At 38.0% G+C, this 18,004-nt stretch overlaps 2 protein-coding genes and 1 long non-coding RNA gene across 6 annotated transcripts in view; 1 reads left to right on the top strand and 2 right to left on the bottom strand.

Annotated features, from left to right (window-relative positions):
• The window catches only part of LOC113255306 (uncharacterized), a 140,077-nt gene extending 134,160 nt beyond the window's left edge, over positions 1-5,917 (bottom strand). Inside the window, exon 1 of the long non-coding RNA XR_008957481.1 lies at positions 5,614-5,917. This is a non-coding gene — a long non-coding RNA (uncharacterized LOC113255306). The remainder of the gene's footprint in view (positions 1-5,613) is intronic.
• A 126-nt stretch (positions 5,918-6,043) lies between these two features.
• On the top strand, positions 6,044-9,952 carry SMIM15 (small integral membrane protein 15). 4 transcript variants are annotated; one of them, XM_026498922.4, is made up of 3 exons: positions 6,044-6,127; positions 7,402-7,533; positions 8,402-9,952. In XM_026498922.4, exon 3 carries the CDS (start codon positions 8,414-8,416, stop codon positions 8,636-8,638), a length of 225 nt encoding a protein of 74 aa, XP_026354707.1. In that variant the 5' UTR covers positions 6,044-6,127; positions 7,402-7,533; positions 8,402-8,413; the 3' UTR covers positions 8,639-9,952. The 4 variants fall into 4 exon arrangements, 3 of the variants coding, with proteins under 3 accessions (XP_026354707.1, XP_048076847.1, XP_048076848.1); XM_048220890.2 differs by having other exon boundaries at positions 6,119-6,644; XR_008957480.1 differs by lacking the exon at positions 6,044-6,127 and adding an exon at positions 6,134-6,389.
• Positions 9,953-15,015: 5,063 nt separating this feature from the next.
• Positions 15,016-18,004, bottom strand: part of NDUFAF2 (NADH:ubiquinone oxidoreductase complex assembly factor 2) — a 148,009-nt gene continuing 145,020 nt past the window's right edge. The window contains exon 4 of the mRNA XM_026498925.4: positions 15,016-15,554. Within this exon, the coding sequence (XP_026354710.1) occupies positions 15,303-15,554 (252 nt within the window). The 3' untranslated portion in view covers positions 15,016-15,302. The remainder of the gene's footprint in view (positions 15,555-18,004) is intronic.

The following is an 18,004-nucleotide window of genomic DNA, read 5'->3' as shown; positions in this document are numbered from 1 at the left end:
TCATAGCGGAGGAGCATGATGTGGGGCTCGATCCCATAACGCTGGGATCAACACCGAAGGCAGATGCTTAACCGCTGTGCCACCAAGGCGCCGCGGAGTTTTTAGATTTCAGACTGTTTCACGTCCTGACTTAAAGCCTAAAAACATAAACTGTAAACTCAGCAAATGCAATTTATGAATTTGGGAGTAGGATATGTCTCTAAGTGATGGTTTAGGAGACATAAACCATATATATTTATAGCTTGGAACAAGTAAATTTTGTTTATTTTTTAAACTAGGTTCCAAGTATACTCCAAGGGCTATTAAAGGCACAAACTAGCCTTTGGCATTAGACTTTGGGATGCAATTCCACCCAATGATTTCCTACGTTCCCTAGTTTTAAATGATATGGTTATAATACAAGATTTTAAAATAGACATAAAAATTAGAATCAGTTAAAGAATTTTACTAGCAAATAACTACTTGTTACATATCAAGTCTCTGTTAAGTCTGAGTTTCAAACACTTGATAAACAGGCAACTATACTGTTCCTATTTCAACAAGGACTTATCTTACTACATTAACATATATGATAATTACAGACGACACCTGTCCTAGGAAAAATGTGTTTAAAAAGAAATGCAAGTACGCAGGTCAGGATAGATGTTAAACATGAACTTCAAATTTGGTTCTTGAGCTTCTTGACAATCAAATCAAAAAGAGGCAAAACTCTCACTATCAAAAAGTGGTTTCCAAAGTTTTTTACAATTACATTCTAAAGTCTCTTATAGGGAACTTTACATAAAGGGTACTCTATGATATGGAAAACAATGTCCCTGACAATATCATTGAACAAATACGGTTAAAATGTTTTATATGGTTACTTTGAGTAGCTTGTTTAGGTGAAGGTATCAAATTAAAATTCTACCCAGTGAAACTGATATTGCTATGGGGTGCTTTTGCAATACACATCATTTTTACACTGAAGGATTCTTACACATGGATTAGTTTTCCCAATTGGGATAGCAATTCTTATTTAATGGCTAGGAGACCCCAGTACAGAAATCAAAGCTAACTTGACATGGTTAATACAATTTCATTATTTAGGGGCAGGCCTAAAATTTAAACCTCCAGATTCAGCAGGGAAGTTCAGTATCTCACAACTTCAACAGCACTGACTGCAACCCCAGGCTTCCCAAGGATTTACTGGAAATTCTACCCTTGCAAAATGATGCCCTCTACCTACAGGGAACTAGTTTGCTGCATGTTCATGTATTCCGAAGACAAAGAATTGTAAACAGTTTCAGTGTTAAAAAAGCAGAAATACCTAATTTTCAGTATTTTGTGAAAAAATTCTGTAAATTACCCAGAGCAGCAATATGTAATCAAATGCACTGATTGTTTCTAAACGTATGCAAGAAGCCATGGGCGGCAAAGAATAATCAACGAGAGACACATCTGCTGTTCAATGTAAGTATTTCTCCTGCAATCTGAATTGGGAATAATGAAGCTGGAAAAATATCTAGAGAGAGCATCTAGTCTGCATATACACTTTGCCCTATTTTCAAAAATCTCTATATAGATATCTACTCCAGTTTGTTCTTATCGTAAATAGAAAAAGCAAAAAAGCACCAAAAGTCTATGTTCCTTGTTACGTACTTGGAAATTACTAAGCACCTAGCGTTCTTTCATTAACAAGATAATCACAATTACTTTACCTTTCTCTAAACACCTTACCTACTTATTGGGGCATCCATTAACTACCCTGAAAACATACTACAACTGTTTGGTACTCTAATACAAACTTCACACCTTCCCAGGATTTAGGTTACTTCAGGATTTGTTCAACCACAAATTAAAATAAAACTAACAGTTTTATTTTTGTAACTAGCAATGCTATATCTTGGAATCAATTATTCAAAACAATATTCTTAGGTACTGAGGTAACTAATCACATATAGCTTGCCTTAATAGCAGGAAAAACAGACAACAAACTAGGAAACAACTTGTCAGGTTGGAGTACTATGGAAAAAAAATTTAAGTGATAAGGGGTAGAGAGGGTTTCTGTGATGAGGCAGCATCTGCCCTGCAAAGATGAGAATAATAATCCAAGCAATACTTGGCTGAAATAGGTGTAACTAGTTATTCTACTATATATGCATTCCTTCTGAATTGTATAACCTTGCACTGCTCCCTCCTGAATGTTCTTGTTCTTAATTTGAAGATTAATTCTATCTTTTAAAAGCTTTTCATTACCTCAATTGGTGTATCCCATAAGTTTAAGAAGTATGCCTTCTAATTTAAACAAGAATTTTATAATATTAGCTCATTGTTTTTAGTATATGTTTCTTCCAAATTATAACAATGTGTGAAATATAACAATATTTGAAAACAATTCTTTGTGTTACTGGATAGGTCTACACGAATACTCTAAAAAACAGTAATTTTGTGATGCTTTCTAAGTAAAAGAGGCTGAAAGCAAACTGGCAGAGTAGGACCCATTCAGAAGATGAGGCTGATGGGAGGGTGGAAGACACAGTTAATTACTGATGGTTTGGTTTAACAGCAGTGAAAGCCCAACAGAGAAGTTAGTTGACAGAAATCACATATGCGAGATGCAGAGGCAAATCAACTGACAAAGCTGGGGAGAACCTTTTGCACCATACTAGCTCTTTGAGACATGCTGCCACCACCTGGGCAATAAGAAATTCTAAAGTATGGAAATATTTTGCTTGTGATTATCAGTTAATTAAGAATTATAGAATCAAAAAATATGCTTTCATTTTATGAAATCAGCATTTTTTGACAAGTCTTTGGATATTAAGGAAGATCAGGGATTTTGACCAGACGTGTTTAGAATCCTGCTCTACTTTTCAAGTCTCTGATTCCTTATCTGTAAAATGGGTATAAGAACATTATCATTTGGGGTTGTTTAGTCTTAGGATTAGTAATAATAGATCTGAAGCCCAGTACCTGGTACATAGTCGTACTCAATAAATAGCTTTTAAGAAATTATTATTCTTGGGGAGCCTGGGTGGCTCAGCCAGTTAAATGTCTGCCTTTGGCTCAGGTCATGATCCCAGAGTCCCAGGATCGAGCCCCACATCAGGCTCCCTGCTCAGTGGGGAGCCTGCTTCTCCCTCTGCTGTTACCCCTGCTTGTGCTCTCTTGCTCTCTCAAATAAATAAATAACATCTTTAAAAAAAGAAGAAGAAATTATTATTCTTCAGTATGATCTTGCAAATACCGCTAAGACCTGATTATTACTTTTTGAATCAATAATTGTGCTTTTTAAGAAATATATTTCCAGGGCGCCTGGGTGGCTCAGTCAGTTTACTGTCTGATTTCAGCTCAGGTGGTGATCTTGGGTTCCTGAGATAGAGCCCCATGTCTGTCTCCTTGCTCAGTGGGGAGGATGCTTACCCTCTCCCTCTGTCCCTCCTCCCACCCCTGTGCGGGCACGCATGCTCCCTCTCTTTCTCAAATAAATAAATAAATAAATAAATGAAATCTTAAGGAAAAGAAATATTTTCATTATGTTTCAATGAAAAGAAAAAACAAAATTGAGGAAAGAAATCAATTTCATCAAGTTAAGTCAAATATGTGAAGTGTTACTGCAGAGAAAGAAATAAACACAAAATGTTGAGCAGGTAGAAAAGTTCTCAAGATCTTTAGTCAAGTCTAGGTTTTTATAATAGAATCTTATTCAGGTTTTACTCATTCACGATGTTTTTTTTTCATTCACAATTTTGACATGAGTCAATGGGAAAAGCAACTTTGTACATCAAGAGAAAAGACTTTTTGTTAAACAAGTGACAGAGTAGGACTTACCTTCTTAAGAGAAAAACAAAAAATGGTTAAAATTTTGTAATGTTCTTTTTTCAAGATAACTAGTACGAATGGGGCGGGAGGTGTGATACACCACACAGGAATTATGCAAAGACAAACCCTCCTTAATAGTGTAAGGTTTTGTTAATTTGGTTAAAGTTACATGAATAAGATTTCTTAAAAATAAATACAAGCAGAGCTTATTTCCTTGTTATTCTAAGTTGGCATTCTTAAAGACATTTGTGAAAGAATAAAAATCCAATTAAGGATCTTTTCAACTAAAGAATGACCTTAAGAAAATTGGCTATGTTTCCACGAAATTCCTTGTTCTGTTGCCACTTATGAAGCATAAGTTAGAAAAATGGCCAAGCCCAGTCCAACTGACATAATTTTAGAGCTGAAAGAACACCAGAGATGACCTAGTGTACGTTCCACATAAAGAAGAGAAATTAGGCTCAGAGTGACTTACAGTGTATACAGATCTGCAGAGACGAGACCTGTGAAACTCAACTCACAATCTAAAACTCCTCACTACAGAAAATAGTGCACAGTATCTGAACCAATCTTGACACCATCTTTCTTGAAGGCAATGCAGTTTGCATTAAGGGGCTCAGCTGTGGCAACCCCTATGCTATCCCTGCACCTGCATCCTGTGCTGGAACTGAAAACTAGGTCAATAGTATTAGGCTGTGAAGGCAGGGTCTAGACTACAGTCAAAAGCTACAGAGCCTGATTTCTTATGCACCTTTTCTCGCAGCCCAAGACTCCAATGCATTTAACAAGGGAAGCGGCAGAGCAAACTACTGGGAAGGCAGTAATTGGGTATACTGTGTACCAAGATTAAAACAAAACAGACACACCTTGGCCTCTGGAGTGAAGGATGTTAAAATACATTCAGACCCCCTCCTGGAATTACCATTTGAATAAGTTTTTAGAGATCACATAGTTAACTCTAGAAAGTAAAGTTTTCGGTATACACAATCCAGTGACTGAGTCTGCTTTTTCTGGCTACTACAGGTACAGGCTAGGTCCAAGCAGCACAAGCTTTGAAACCATCATCCAAGTTTTCAAACAAGAATGCGTAAGAAAACAACTGCTGCTAATACAACACACAAACATTAACATATGCCCAACGAACAGTATTTGAGATCACTAGATTATTTGCCAAAAGCCTGTTCCCTAGTAAATAATAGTTACTGTTGTTGTATCTAAACTAGTTATGCATGTCACAGCTTGCTCCTCAGAGAACATTCTATAGTCTCAAAAATAAAAACCTGCTTTATTTGGCACACAAAAGTGAAGAGGTCTTGCAACATTCGCAGCGGTAGTCAAACAGAGCAGTTCTGTGCAAGCAATCACAAAATTTGGTCACCAACCAAATCAGTTAATCTCTCAGTTCCTGTAGATTAGAAGACAATATTAAACTCATTCTTTCTGCTTGTTGACTTTTGCATCCCTTTATTTGTGTATTGAAAGAACAAGTATCTCTGTGGGAACGCTATGCCCAGTTTATTTACCGAGTTTACTTTGGGCAAGTATGGATCATTTTGTGTGGGGGTGTGTGTGAAATGAGTTAGGTTCTCAAACTAAAAACAAACAACAAAAATCCCCTCTTCACACAGCATGGCTGCGTTTTCCCTTAGTAATAAGGTTCAGTGGATCCACCATGGTCCAGCTGCTTCATTGTTTCCAGTACGTGAGGCTTTAGCCATTGTCCAACCAGAAGATGACAGGGGCAAGGGGTGGGGTGTGAACCGGGAGGAGGAACTCGCCAGAATCCTTCAACAGTCGCTGTGTGACCCTCACCTTGACTTTGGGCGGTTTGTGGAGACCAACTCCTTTCTTGCCGCCGCTCTTTAGTCTGTTTCCATGGCGCTACAGACCTCACCCACCGGGGCCCTCCATCAACGGTCTGGCTCCAGCAGGGCAGGGGGGCTGTCTCCTGGCTGACATTGGGGGCAAAGGCAGAGAGCCCGCAGGGTTCCGGACCGGCTCCTGGAAGCCTGAGTCCACCCGCGCCTCCACGCTCGCCCCTTCATCCCGTCAGCAGGCGCGGGTCTCGGGCTCCCCGCCAGAGGCCAGCTGGGGCGCCGCCGCTCACCCGGCGCGGCCTCACCTGCAGCTCCCCGGGAAGCCCGGCGCCGCCCTCCCCCGCCATCCCCGCCCCGTGAGTTCTGGAAGTCGAGGTCCCGGGACCCACACAGCAATGGCGCAGCCGGAAACTGGCCCCTCGACTTCCTCAGGCCCACTCGGGGCCGGGGCTGGCCTGTGGGCGGGACGGGAAAGCCGCGGCTTCCGCCTTCCTGCTTCCGGCCTGGAGGTGAGTTGGGAGTAGGGGTCTGAGCCCACGGTCGCGACCGTGATGTAGGGTGGGCTGGTGGCGGCCGCTGGGGTGGTTTTGCCCGCGTGCCCAAAGGAGGCAGCCACGGCGCCGGCGGACCGAGCTGTGGCGGGACCAAGCCGGGATTCCCGGAACCGCCCGCTCTCCGAGCCTAGCCGGGCTGTTGCCCGCCGAGGCCGAGAGGCGCCTGAACTTGGCCCCCTGGGGCTGGCGGCCGGATGGGATAGGAGAACAAGAATGAGTAAGGGCGAAAACAGGGATGGACGGGACGTGGTACTGGCGGTGAAGTACCATCGGCTGCGGCTTCAGGAGCCGCGCAGGTCTGGTTTGGAGATCAAGCCCGGTCGACCCCTTACGGAAAGAAGAAGAGTAATATTGATTCCTCCAAGTGCCTAGGCACGTGCGTTTGGGTCCGAAATTGAAGTATACGGACCACTGTGTGGCCTGAGGACGATAACTTCTTTGTGTTAATGGCTAGAACTTAGCCACAAACCAGGTGCTTCACTTCTGCGTTACTCTTCTTTGCAGTTTTTTTTCGCTTATCACTGAATTTTGCCTTAGTTAATTCATTACCGTATTGGAGAAGCTGAAGGAACAGATGGGCTCTCTGTGTGGGCCTAAGAATTCAAGGGCAGGGGGCAGAGACTAGACTATTTAACAATATCCTGGAGGCACTTTAGTGTTTTCTGTTGAAAATATGAAAAGACCGGTGGAAGGATATTAAAGCCAGTCATAGTTTTCTTGAGGTAATGGGATTGTGGGTGATTTATATTTTGTTTTGGTTTTCTGTAAAGAAAACAAATTGTATAATGAGACCAAAAAACCTTTAAAGACTAAAGTGAGATAGTTTGATTTGTAATTATATGCCTAATCCTATAAATTAATGACATTTTTAGTATAAAAAATTCAAAACCTAGGAATGGATATGCTGTAACTTATCAGTGAACTAATTTGTCTTTTTATGTGTCCGTGAGCTTCGCAATTTTTTGAAGTCATTTAATAAAATACTTATAATCACTCCAGTAGGATTTTCTTAGAGGGCATTTGCAATTGTAGTAATGATTTCTTTCTTCAAATTAGGAAGAAATAATATTAAATGCCTATAATGTGCCAGGCAATTTTACACGTCATTTATAGGTTGTATATACATGATTTCGAAATAGTCCATTTGAAAGTGTTTTAAAGTTATCCTGAAAGTTGCGACTTAAACTTTCTTTCTTTTATCTGTTCTTTTCAACCCACCCGGTATATAGAATTTAAACCTTCTCTCACAAGTGTATGGTAGAGCTAAAGAAGAAGACAGACAAGCTAAGGGTCATCTGAAATTGTAATTGGCTCACTAATAATCCCAGGACAAAGTTGGAAAAGAAGTACTCAAGCATAAGGTAGATGACTTTTTAAATCCCAGCTGAAATTGTGGATGTATCTACACCCATTCCTACCCAAGTATTCTTAATTTTCACCTTTGAACAGAGGTTGACACAAACACAAACGGTTGAAAAGCTTCTGGGGCAAAATAGAAAATGTCAGTCAAATCCACACCGTCCTTATTTACCACATTGCCCTCCGATGCCAACTCAAAGTGGAACAAAATGCAGGACACCCATTATGGATAATTTTCTCATTTATTAAATTATGTTCTCAAGTAGGAGTCTTCAGAGCTGAAAGAGGGCATAAAATAACGTCACTTTTTTGCTTATATCTCTTTGCATATGAAGGTGGATATTTTTGTGCCTCCCATACCCTCTCCTTTTCATTCCTGGAAACAGCCCTCCACTACCTTCCTTTCTCTAAGCATTTCATGTACTCTGTGGCTTGTCCTTTTCAAACACCAAACTTGATGAATCATACTTTTGTTAATTAGTACTTGATACCAAGGCTGTGTCAGAAAATAACAGGATTCTGCTGTTTCCTGGAATGAGTGCTTAAGACTCAAGATTCTTATAGAAGTCTGCTACTAAATAAAATCTGTCTTGGTTACAAAGAATGCATAGTCCCTATGACAGATTCCACAAGGTTTTTACTTTTATGTTCTATATTTCTACATCTTTTTAAGTGTTATCCTAATTTATGTCTTCTTAACTGGAGGTAATAGGCTGTATTAAAATAGTACTAATTGATGCTTTTTAAAGACAAAAAGCTAATTTAAATGAGTGATAACAATTCTGAGTTAACTGTATGATACAACGTTTTCAAAATTTGATTAACCACATAGTCTTTTCTCCTGTTGTCCCTCTCTTCTCTTTTCCAAAGACGGCTACAAAGATGTTTGATATAAAGGCTTGGGCTGAGTATGTTGTGGAATGGGCTGCAAAGGACCCATATGGCTTCCTTACAACAGTTATCCTGGCCCTTACTCCATTGTTTCTAGCAAGTGCAGTACTGTCTTGGAAATTGGCCAAGATGATTGAGGCCAGGGAAAAGGAGCAAAAGAAGAAACAAAAACGCCAAGAAAATATAGCAAAAGCTAAACGACTAAAAAAGGACTGAAGGAATGAATAAATGGCTCTAGAGCCAGAGGAACATCATTTGGAAAATTATGCAGTGTTGAAAGGACCCACTAAGGTTTCTTTTCTGGTTTTTATGGCAGTAATTTGTTGTAAACGAAGTCGGAGCACCTGTAAGAATCATGTTAGTTGTGACCTCTACTGCAGCAACTTTTAGGTTTTGGTGTAGAAGTCTGTTGACAGTTACTGTAAATTGGCATTTATTATGCTATAAATTCTTTATAATTGGCTTAGTCATTTGCCATTTTGCAGCTTATGTTCTGAAATGAAAACATCCTGTGGAGAAAAATGACTATACATTATGAACTGTATTCAAGTAATGGCTTAGAATGGGGTCCTGTTCCGGACGACGGGAATTGAGAATTGTCCTGAGGTGAAAAGTGTGCTTTGGCTTAAAGAGGCGTATAGTATGTTATTTACACCTTTTATCCTTATTGCTTATTTCTTGGAATAGAATCATTTCTGGCTTTCTCAAAGCCACATATTAACCAATGACCATATTTTGCATTTTTCTCATTTTAGCTTTTGAGATAATTATCAGATATTCTGCATTTTTAAAAATCTCATTTTATAAAGAATTCTCTCATTGGGTATGTAGAGTACCACTTACCAGACAGAACAGTTTTTGTGCTTATGAACCTGCCATTTTCTTAGAGATGTCTTGTTGAGTAGAGTAACACTATGATTTAAAGCTTGCAGTAAAAATGCCAAACCCTGTGGTACCTTGGAACCAGTTTATTCTTTATTGTGCTGTGTAGAAATGTGAAGTAGTTAAAATGTCTTATCACATAATTTGCTCATTATATAGATGCCACTTTTGTGTTTTTATTCCATTCTTCATTTTAATTTATCTAGTAGTGGTGTTCTATACTTTATGATCAAACAGGTTCATGGTGAAAATTAAAATTTCAGACTTCTCTTAAGGAATTCTTAAAAAGTAATAGTTAAGTCCTATTTCATAAGTGGTAATAAAGGTTTAACATTTGGAAAAATTTTGTTCATCATACTAGTAATTGGGTGAAAAAGGCAATTATGTCAAAATGAGAATGTTAAAATTAGAAATAAAGAGGTAAAGGATATTTCCTTCAGCTAAGCAGTATAACTGGAACTTTTTACTATTAAACATGGCTTTTATAAATGCGTAGTCTAATAATTTTATTCGCTGTCAGTATATAATAGCTTATTAACGTTTTCCTCACCTCTGATAATGAATTTAAATTACAAAAAATTGTCCACCAGCTTTAATTTAAAAATGAAACTAGATATTGAAATAAATTTGATACTTTTTTATAAAGAGGTCCTGGGTTTTTTGGTTTTTGTTTTTTTAAAGGGGGGTTAATAAAGTAATGAAAGTTAGATACATTATAGAAGTTAGAGTTTTCAAAGGGTTTTGAGTTTCATTTCTAGCTGAAAGCCTACTTAAAGAAATTAAGGGCAGTGTTTCTCAACTATGAAAACCTAAGGACTCCTCTGAGAATGCTTATGGACTGGTTTGAACACTACTTAGTACTTTCACTTTAGGTTGTCAGTTCCTACTTGGTGCCAGTGGAATGAACATACTGCAACTCTAGGCACTGAGATAATTCAGTGTTCCGTTCCGTTACTTAAGCGAGCTAGGAGATCTAGTGATCTTTTTATTGTCACTGAACTTTTAATAGTTGAAATTACCATTGAAATTAAAACATATCTTCTATAGATCTGTTGGCCCTCCTGGGTCTGCAGAGTGCAGTTTAAGAAAAATGAGGTTAAGGTAAATGTAAAATGTGTTTGGGTTTCTCCAATCAAACTGCTCATAAAAATAATTTATATACATAAGCCTTGCTTACGGCCACATTTTAGAGTCAAATATTGAAGCAAAAGATATATTCACCATAATTTTCAGTTATCTACTAAAGCTGTGTTCTCCTGTTACAATATAAAGATAGTTATTTAACTGAAATCTGTTTTTCTATAATTTCTTTTAAAGTCTGAACACATGCCAGTTTTGTATTTGACATAATGCCATTTGTTCTTTCTTCAGCTTTAGCTTTTTCCAGCACTTATGGAGCCTTTTTATATATGTGAGATCAGTAGGCTTTATAATGTGTATGTCTATATGTATGTGGGGGAAGAGGGGGGATGTAAATTAGAGTATTGTGTGGGTTGGGATTCTTCAAAAAAATCAGTCTTTTCTCACTGCAACAAATAGTACTATTGATGAAAGAATCCCATTTACGCTAGCTATAATACTTTTTAAAAATTGCCTTTTATGTTGTTTCTGAAGTTTTGAGAACTAATATAATCAGTTACCTTTTTATGGCTCGTTTTGGGAAAAACACAGGTTGCCTATAACAGACATTTTATCCAAAAAGAAAAAAAAAGTTTGTGTGTCAGAATTTGATTCATACTATGCATGTGGTAAACTTTAGCCTGGTATTACTGTATGAGATACACTTTTTAGTATAGCATTTTTTTACTTTTATTTCTTGAAATTATAGTAAGCAAACGAAGTAAGCTTACCATGCTGTGAGCTGGAAAACCAATGTTGAGATAGATTATAATTAGCAGCTCCTGACCCATTCCTTCTCTCTTTTATACAGAATGTAAAGGAAGGGGGCAGAGGGCACTACACCTCATCTGGTGTTAGGTTAGAGGAAGTCTCATTCCTATTCATGATTGTTTTTATGTTTGCAATTGGTTATAGCATCACTCTGATTTACTTCATATCTGAAGTATATACATACATATATGTGTGTATATTTCTCAAACATATTAAAATAGATTCCATGTTCAAATACCACAGGTTTGGAAAATATAAAATAGAACTTAAGACTGATTCCTATGTGGATTTCTTGGAGTCTTTTAACTTAATTTGACTATTATAGACTCTTCTCGCTTCTGTTTTTTTCCCCAAGGAACACACACACAGTTTGAGAAAGCCTGTTCTATATAAATTCAGGTTACATTTTATTTTATTTTTGTTTTTGTGTTTTATTTTTTGTTTGGTGAGATCAGGTTACATTTTAAATAGAATGGTTAATGAGATAGCATTAAAAAATATAATGGTATTGATTCAAGGCTGATTAATAAGTGACAGCCAGAAATCAGTTAGTACAAGTAGAAATGGAAAAGAATATCAGATAATGGGAAAATTTTTTTCCTCCATTTTTGTTGATTTTCAACTTCACATATCCAAGGCATAGCTAATAGGCTAGATTTGTATGATTAAACCCAACAGCCAACACATTTTCTGTGCTTGAGCAGTCAGAAATCTGCTACATGCATTTATAGCACAGGCATGGGAGGGAAATCAATAACAATTTACCTCTGAGAAAGTACATAAGATATATACGACACTTTACTCTGAAATGAACATTTTTCCTTTTGGAATAAAAAAATTTTGCATAGGTCTGAAGTCTGTCTTGAAGAAATAAAGACATTTTCATTTATTTATTTAAGACATTGTCACTAAAACAAACAAACAAACCTGTAAATGTCCACAATATAACTATTTAAAATATGATATATGGTGGACAAAATAATATTTAATACTTTAATTGTGCTTTGCTGTCTGTCTGGGCATAAAAGCCAAATATAAAAAGGATTGCTTAGAAAGGTAATTTGAATTAGGCCAAAGTTATAGTTCAATTTTTATGTAGGACATTTAACTTTGTTTTGATACCACCTAACAGTGCCACCAGTCATCCAAAAAACGTCAGTCTTGAGGAAAGGAGTGCAATGGATTACTATAAATGTCATTTCTACTTGAAATCACTTTAAAACTGCATGCTCTGGGGGTGTCTGGCTAGTTCAGTCAGTAGAGTGTGCGACTCTTGATCTTGGGGTTGTAAGTCTGAGCCCCACATTGGATGTAGAGATTATTTAAAAATAAAATCTTTTTTTTTTTTTTTTTAAAGTGCATGCTCTACTAATAATGGTGGGCCAGTATCATAATCTTACTTCAGGTATTTTCCCACAAGGACTTTTGGTTAAGATTTTCTTCTGCTGCTTACGTAAAAAAGGTATTTTAATTTATTTTACTTTATTTTTTTATGCCTCATCTATTTAGTATTTTTTTTAAGGTTTTTATTTAAATTCCAGTTAGTTAACATACAGGGTAACATTAGTTTCAGGTGTACACTTTAGTGATTGAGCACTTCCATACATCACCCAGTGCTCATCACAAGTGCCCTTCTTAGGGGCGCCTGGGTGGCACAGCGGTTAAGCGCCTGCCTTCGGCTCAGGGCGTGATCCTGGCGTTATGGGATCGAGCCCCACATCAGGCTCCTCCGCTATGAGCCTGCTTCTTCCTCTCCCGCTCCCCCTGCTTGTGTTCCCTCTCTCGCTGGCTGTCTCTATCTCTGTCAAATAAATAAATAAAATCTTTAAAAAAAAAAAAAAGTGCCCTTCTTAATCCCCATCACCTATTTCACCCATCCTCCCACCCACTTCCCCTCTGGTAATCAGCAGTTTGTTCTTTATAGTTAATAAAACAGGTATTTTAAAAAGAAAACATAAAAAAAATGAATGTAAATTCTGTCATATGTTAAGATATTTACAGACTGTAAGGCAAACATTTATAAAAAGATATGTATAGAATACATCTAATAAGCTAATAGGAATTTGGAAGTAGAAATATTCTATCATGTTAGAACATTTGCAGTTTTTCTTATAACCCAGGACTCAAGAACATCTTAATTTACAGTCATTTGTACCTCTTTATACTGCCTGGTGGCTAGTTCCTTTTTCGCCTTTACGGCAAAATGTAATATTACTTTATAATGATAGCATGGTTAACCTCATATTAACAGGTTGCTGGAATGGTAGTATTTTCACCAAGGGGCTTTTCTGTCATTCAATAAGTATGTTATGGTAATTACATCTGATTATTTGTTTTAATATTACATTTTATAAAGTTGTATTTCTCTAATTTATTTCTTAAGCAATTAAAATTTTTACCTTCTATCAAGTAAAATTGTTAACCTATGTGTTTTTAGGAATTCACTGTTATAACACATAACTAAGGATTTCCTATAGAGCATTAAAATTTGAATCACTTATTAAGTAACTATTGAGCACCTATATTAATGCCATACACTGTGAGAAGTCTATATTAGCAACAAAAACTTAGTTGTGCACTTCAGGAAAACTATGACCCTTCAAAAATACTTTTGTATAATAATGAGTGTTTTAACATCACCCGTCTATATTTTTCTTCAATATACAAGCCACTGGAATCCCCACTGTCAATGCAATCACTGAGAACTCTCTTTAATTTTTCATTTTCTCAAAGTAATTTTTTTTCATTCTTTTCTTTTTTGGGGGGGTGGGAGAGGGGACAGAGAGACAGGGAGAGAGAGAATCCCAAGCAGGCTCTGCTTTCCCAACCCTGACTGAGATCATGATCTGAGCCAAAATCAGGAGTTGGACGCTTAACTGACTGAGCCACCCAGGTGCCCCTCCCAAAATAATTTTTAATCTTATGGAACTCCAGTTATTATACCATTTCTGTGTTTACTGTCCTTTCAGACTTTGGTGATGGATTGTCTATGTCTACTGGTCCTAATTCCTCTCATCAAATTCCAGGTCTTCATGGTTTTTTTTCATTTATCAACTACATTTTCTTGGCCTCCACATGTTTTATCCAAGTTCATGTTTTTGATTAATCCTTTAGACTCTTACAGACTGCCTCTCCAGAAATAGTAGTCTTCTCATTTTTTCTTTTTTTATTGAGTACTTTAGGAGAGCTCACTAATTACCCTTACCTTCTATCATGATACACACTGGGGTTCCTAAATGATCATAAGGATCCAAATGTACTAAGCATTTACAGCTACGGGGTACTTCACAAAGGAGCAATCCTAAGAGGGAACGCCTAAGCAAAGTTATAAACAGAATGATGACTAAAGCAAATGAAGGAGTTAAACCTAAAAGAAGTTGGATTTTGGGGTGCCTGGCTGGCTCAGTTGGTAGAGCATGCAACTCTTGATCTTGGGGTTGTAAATTTGAGCCCCACGTTGGGTGTAGAGATTACTTAATTTTTTTTAATTTAAGATTTTATTTACTTATTTGAGAGAGAGTGAGCGAGCAAAAGAGAAGGAGCAGAAGGAGGGGCAGAGGGAAAGGGAGAAGCTGACTCCCCGCCTAGCAGAGGCCCGACATGGGGCTCAATTCTGGGACTCTGAAATCATGACCTGAGCCAAAGGCAGATGCTTAACCAACTAAGCCACCCAGGCACCCCTAGATTACTTAAAAATCTTAAAAAAAAAAAAAAAAAAAAAAAGGTTTCTATAGTTCATAGCCTCAAATTTCTTATCATACTAAAAAGGAATTCTTTTTTTTTTTTTTTTTTTAAGATTTTATTTATTTATTCGACAGAGACAGAGATAGCCAGCGAGAGAGGGAACACAAGCAGGGGGAGCGGGAGAGGAAGAAGCAGGCTCCCAGCAGAAGAGCCTGACGTGGGGCTCGATCCCATAACGCCGGGATCACGCCCTGAGCCGAAGGCAGACGCTTAACCGCTGTGCCACCCAGGCGCCCCCTAAAAAGGAATTCTTAAGCTTAATGGAACAGAGAACTTACTGTACAGTCAGAAAATAACAAAGTAATTTTTTACTTCTTTTATTGTTAAAAAAGTTACGTACAAATGAAATACTACCACAGTGCATTCATTGGTTGGGGTTCTTGCCGCCTTGTGGCATCCAGGATCCTGGCTGAAAGGTTTTACCAGTGCTGGTGGGAGCCACGGTGGGTTCTTCCTTTCCAAAGTATGGAGCAGAGGCATGCCCTTTGACCTGAGTTTGAACTGGTGAAGCCAAGAGTTCTTCATTGCTCCCTTTGCTGAGGAGTTTTTCTTTTTCATAAAGATCTTGATTTTTAATTTTAATTTCTTCTCTATTTTTTTCATTCTTTAGTATTTCCTGCATGTATATATAAATGGAAGAAATTATTAAATTTCTAGTTAGAAGAAAACCCAAACTATACATTTCATGAAAGTAAAATAGCTAATAAATACATACACCTGATACTTGCTATGCATTTAAATAATATATAGAATGCACAGGCCAAGTTTTTAAATTTTTTATTAATATCTTATTTATTTATTTATTTTTTAAGATTTTATTTATTTGACAGAAAGAGAGACAGCCAGCAAGAGAGGGAACACAAGCAGGGGGAGTGCGAGAGGAAGAAGCAGGCTCTCAGGGGAGGAGCCCAATGTGGGGCTCTATCCCAGAACGCTGGGATCACGCCCTGAGCCCAAGGCAGACCTTAACGACTGAGCCACCGGGGTGCCTCTTTATTTATTTGACAGAGAGAGGGAGAGAGCACAAGTAGCGGGAGTGGCAGAGGGAGAGGGAGAAGCAAGGTTTCCCACTGAGCAGGGAACTGGAGGTGGGGCTTGATCCCAGGCCCCTGGGATCATGACCTGAGCCGAAGGCAGATGTTTAACCGACCAAGCCACCCAGGCTCCCCTCAGATAGCTTTTTTAAACCTGTCCTGTGGGATGCCTGGGTGGTTCAATCAGTTAAGCATGTGCCTTCAGCTTAGGTCATGATCTCTGGGTCCTGGGACTGAACCCCGCATTGGGCTCTCTGCTCAGGGGAGAGCCTGCTTCTCCTTCTCCCTCTGCCCCTCCTCCCTGCTTATGCTCACTCTCTCAAATAAATAAAATCTTTAAAAAAAAAAGCTATCTGATAATATACCATTGTTATTTGAATTAAATAGCTCTGCTGTCGTATACTGTAATAAGACGTGAAGGACCACAAAATAAAAATATTTACAATTACCCAAGAAGTAAAACAAACTACTTGACATCAAATACTACACAAGAGCATAAGTCACTCTATAAAAGATTTCCTAAGATTCGCAGCTATTTTCTGGTTCAAAGCTAATCATCAGTGATTGTACTGGAGATGAAGTGAAGGGGAGATGGCCTCAGAAAGCTGCTCCTACCAGTCTAATGTTCTGTGAGAATTAAAGCATGGATGCTGCTACCACCCCCTATAGCGCCAGATCCCATCTGTGCCCCTTTCTCCTCTGGAGTGGTGGGTGTGGCGGTGAGGAGGACAGGGATGGAATCAGTTCAGCATGCCCTAGCACCAGTGGCAGAGAGGCACTCTGCTGTTGGAAATGCTTCTTAAATCAGTACAAGCTATTTGTGCAGTATAGTTCTGTCCCTCAAAATTGCTATTCTACCCCTAAGGATCTATAGCCCAAATTACTGTATTTCGTTGAATACAATGGAAACATCGAATTTAAGATTTAAGAAGCATCACTGTAGGGGCACCTGAGTGGCTTAGTCGGCTAAGTGTCTGCCTTCAGCTCAGGTCATGATCTCAGGGTCCTGGGATTAAGCCTGCATTGCATTGGCCTTCCTGCCCTGCAGGGAGCCTGCTTCTCCCTCTCCCGCTCCCCCTGCTTGTGTGCACGCTCTCTTTCTCTCCCACTCTCTCTCTGTCAAATATTTTTTAAAAATGAAGCATCACTGTTAAATGTACTACTAAAAAAGGGCAAACTCCACATATCCTCATTTCAGAGATGTTAAGATTTGAAAAGATGTGCATCTTAAAAACAGATGAAGTATAGTCATTATATCTTTTATCTTTATTGATTCTTTCTTACTCTTGTCTTAACAATTACTTTTGAATGGGTAGTATTTCTAAATGTTCTTTTTGCTTACCTGTATTTTTAAATTTTTCCTTAACATACATATCATTTATAATATGAAAAAAATTGAATGTTAATGTAACTAGTATCTGACAACACTGACAAAAAGTTCTTCCAAGTTACGTGTTTTAATTTAAACATTTTAAAAATGATTCTTAAAAGCAACATCTGGGTATCTAAATGTATGATGCCACCTTTCTGTTTCTAAAGTGAATTTCAAGTCATAATAGTCCTTTAAGAAGGTAAGCACTGATAATTAAAATCACATTTGAAATAATGGTTTCTACTTAAAATAGTTTTTTTGGGGGGTATAGTATCATAGAATTAGTTTTAGGCACAAAGGGCCCATCTAATGAAACTTCCTCAAAGCAAACATGTTTTGGAAAGAATATTTATAAATATTCATGTAATTTCTACAACACACCAATTCCCCATGAATAATTTAATAACAGTAACTGATTTTAGGGGCAGCTCTTAAGAGTGAGGAAGGTGATTGTGGTGAGGCTTTCATGCACCCTGTAGAATTCTCAGGTGAAGTGACCATGTATCACAAAGGAAATCTCTGTCAATATGATACTGGAAATAGTGGACTTCGGAAAAAATACTTTTTCATATCTCCATATTCTTCAATACCTTCTATGACCTGCTGTGTCTTCATGGAAGATCTTGAGCAGAATGAAAGCTATGGGACAGGGCTGAACTT

This window comes from Ursus arctos, unplaced genomic scaffold, assembly GCF_023065955.2.
Source record: "Ursus arctos isolate Adak ecotype North America unplaced genomic scaffold, UrsArc2.0 scaffold_5, whole genome shotgun sequence".
NCBI lineage: Eukaryota > Metazoa > Chordata > Mammalia > Carnivora > Ursidae > Ursus > Ursus arctos.
The sequence above is the reverse complement of the archived record's forward strand: the minus strand, read 5'-3'. Positions and strand labels throughout refer to the sequence as shown.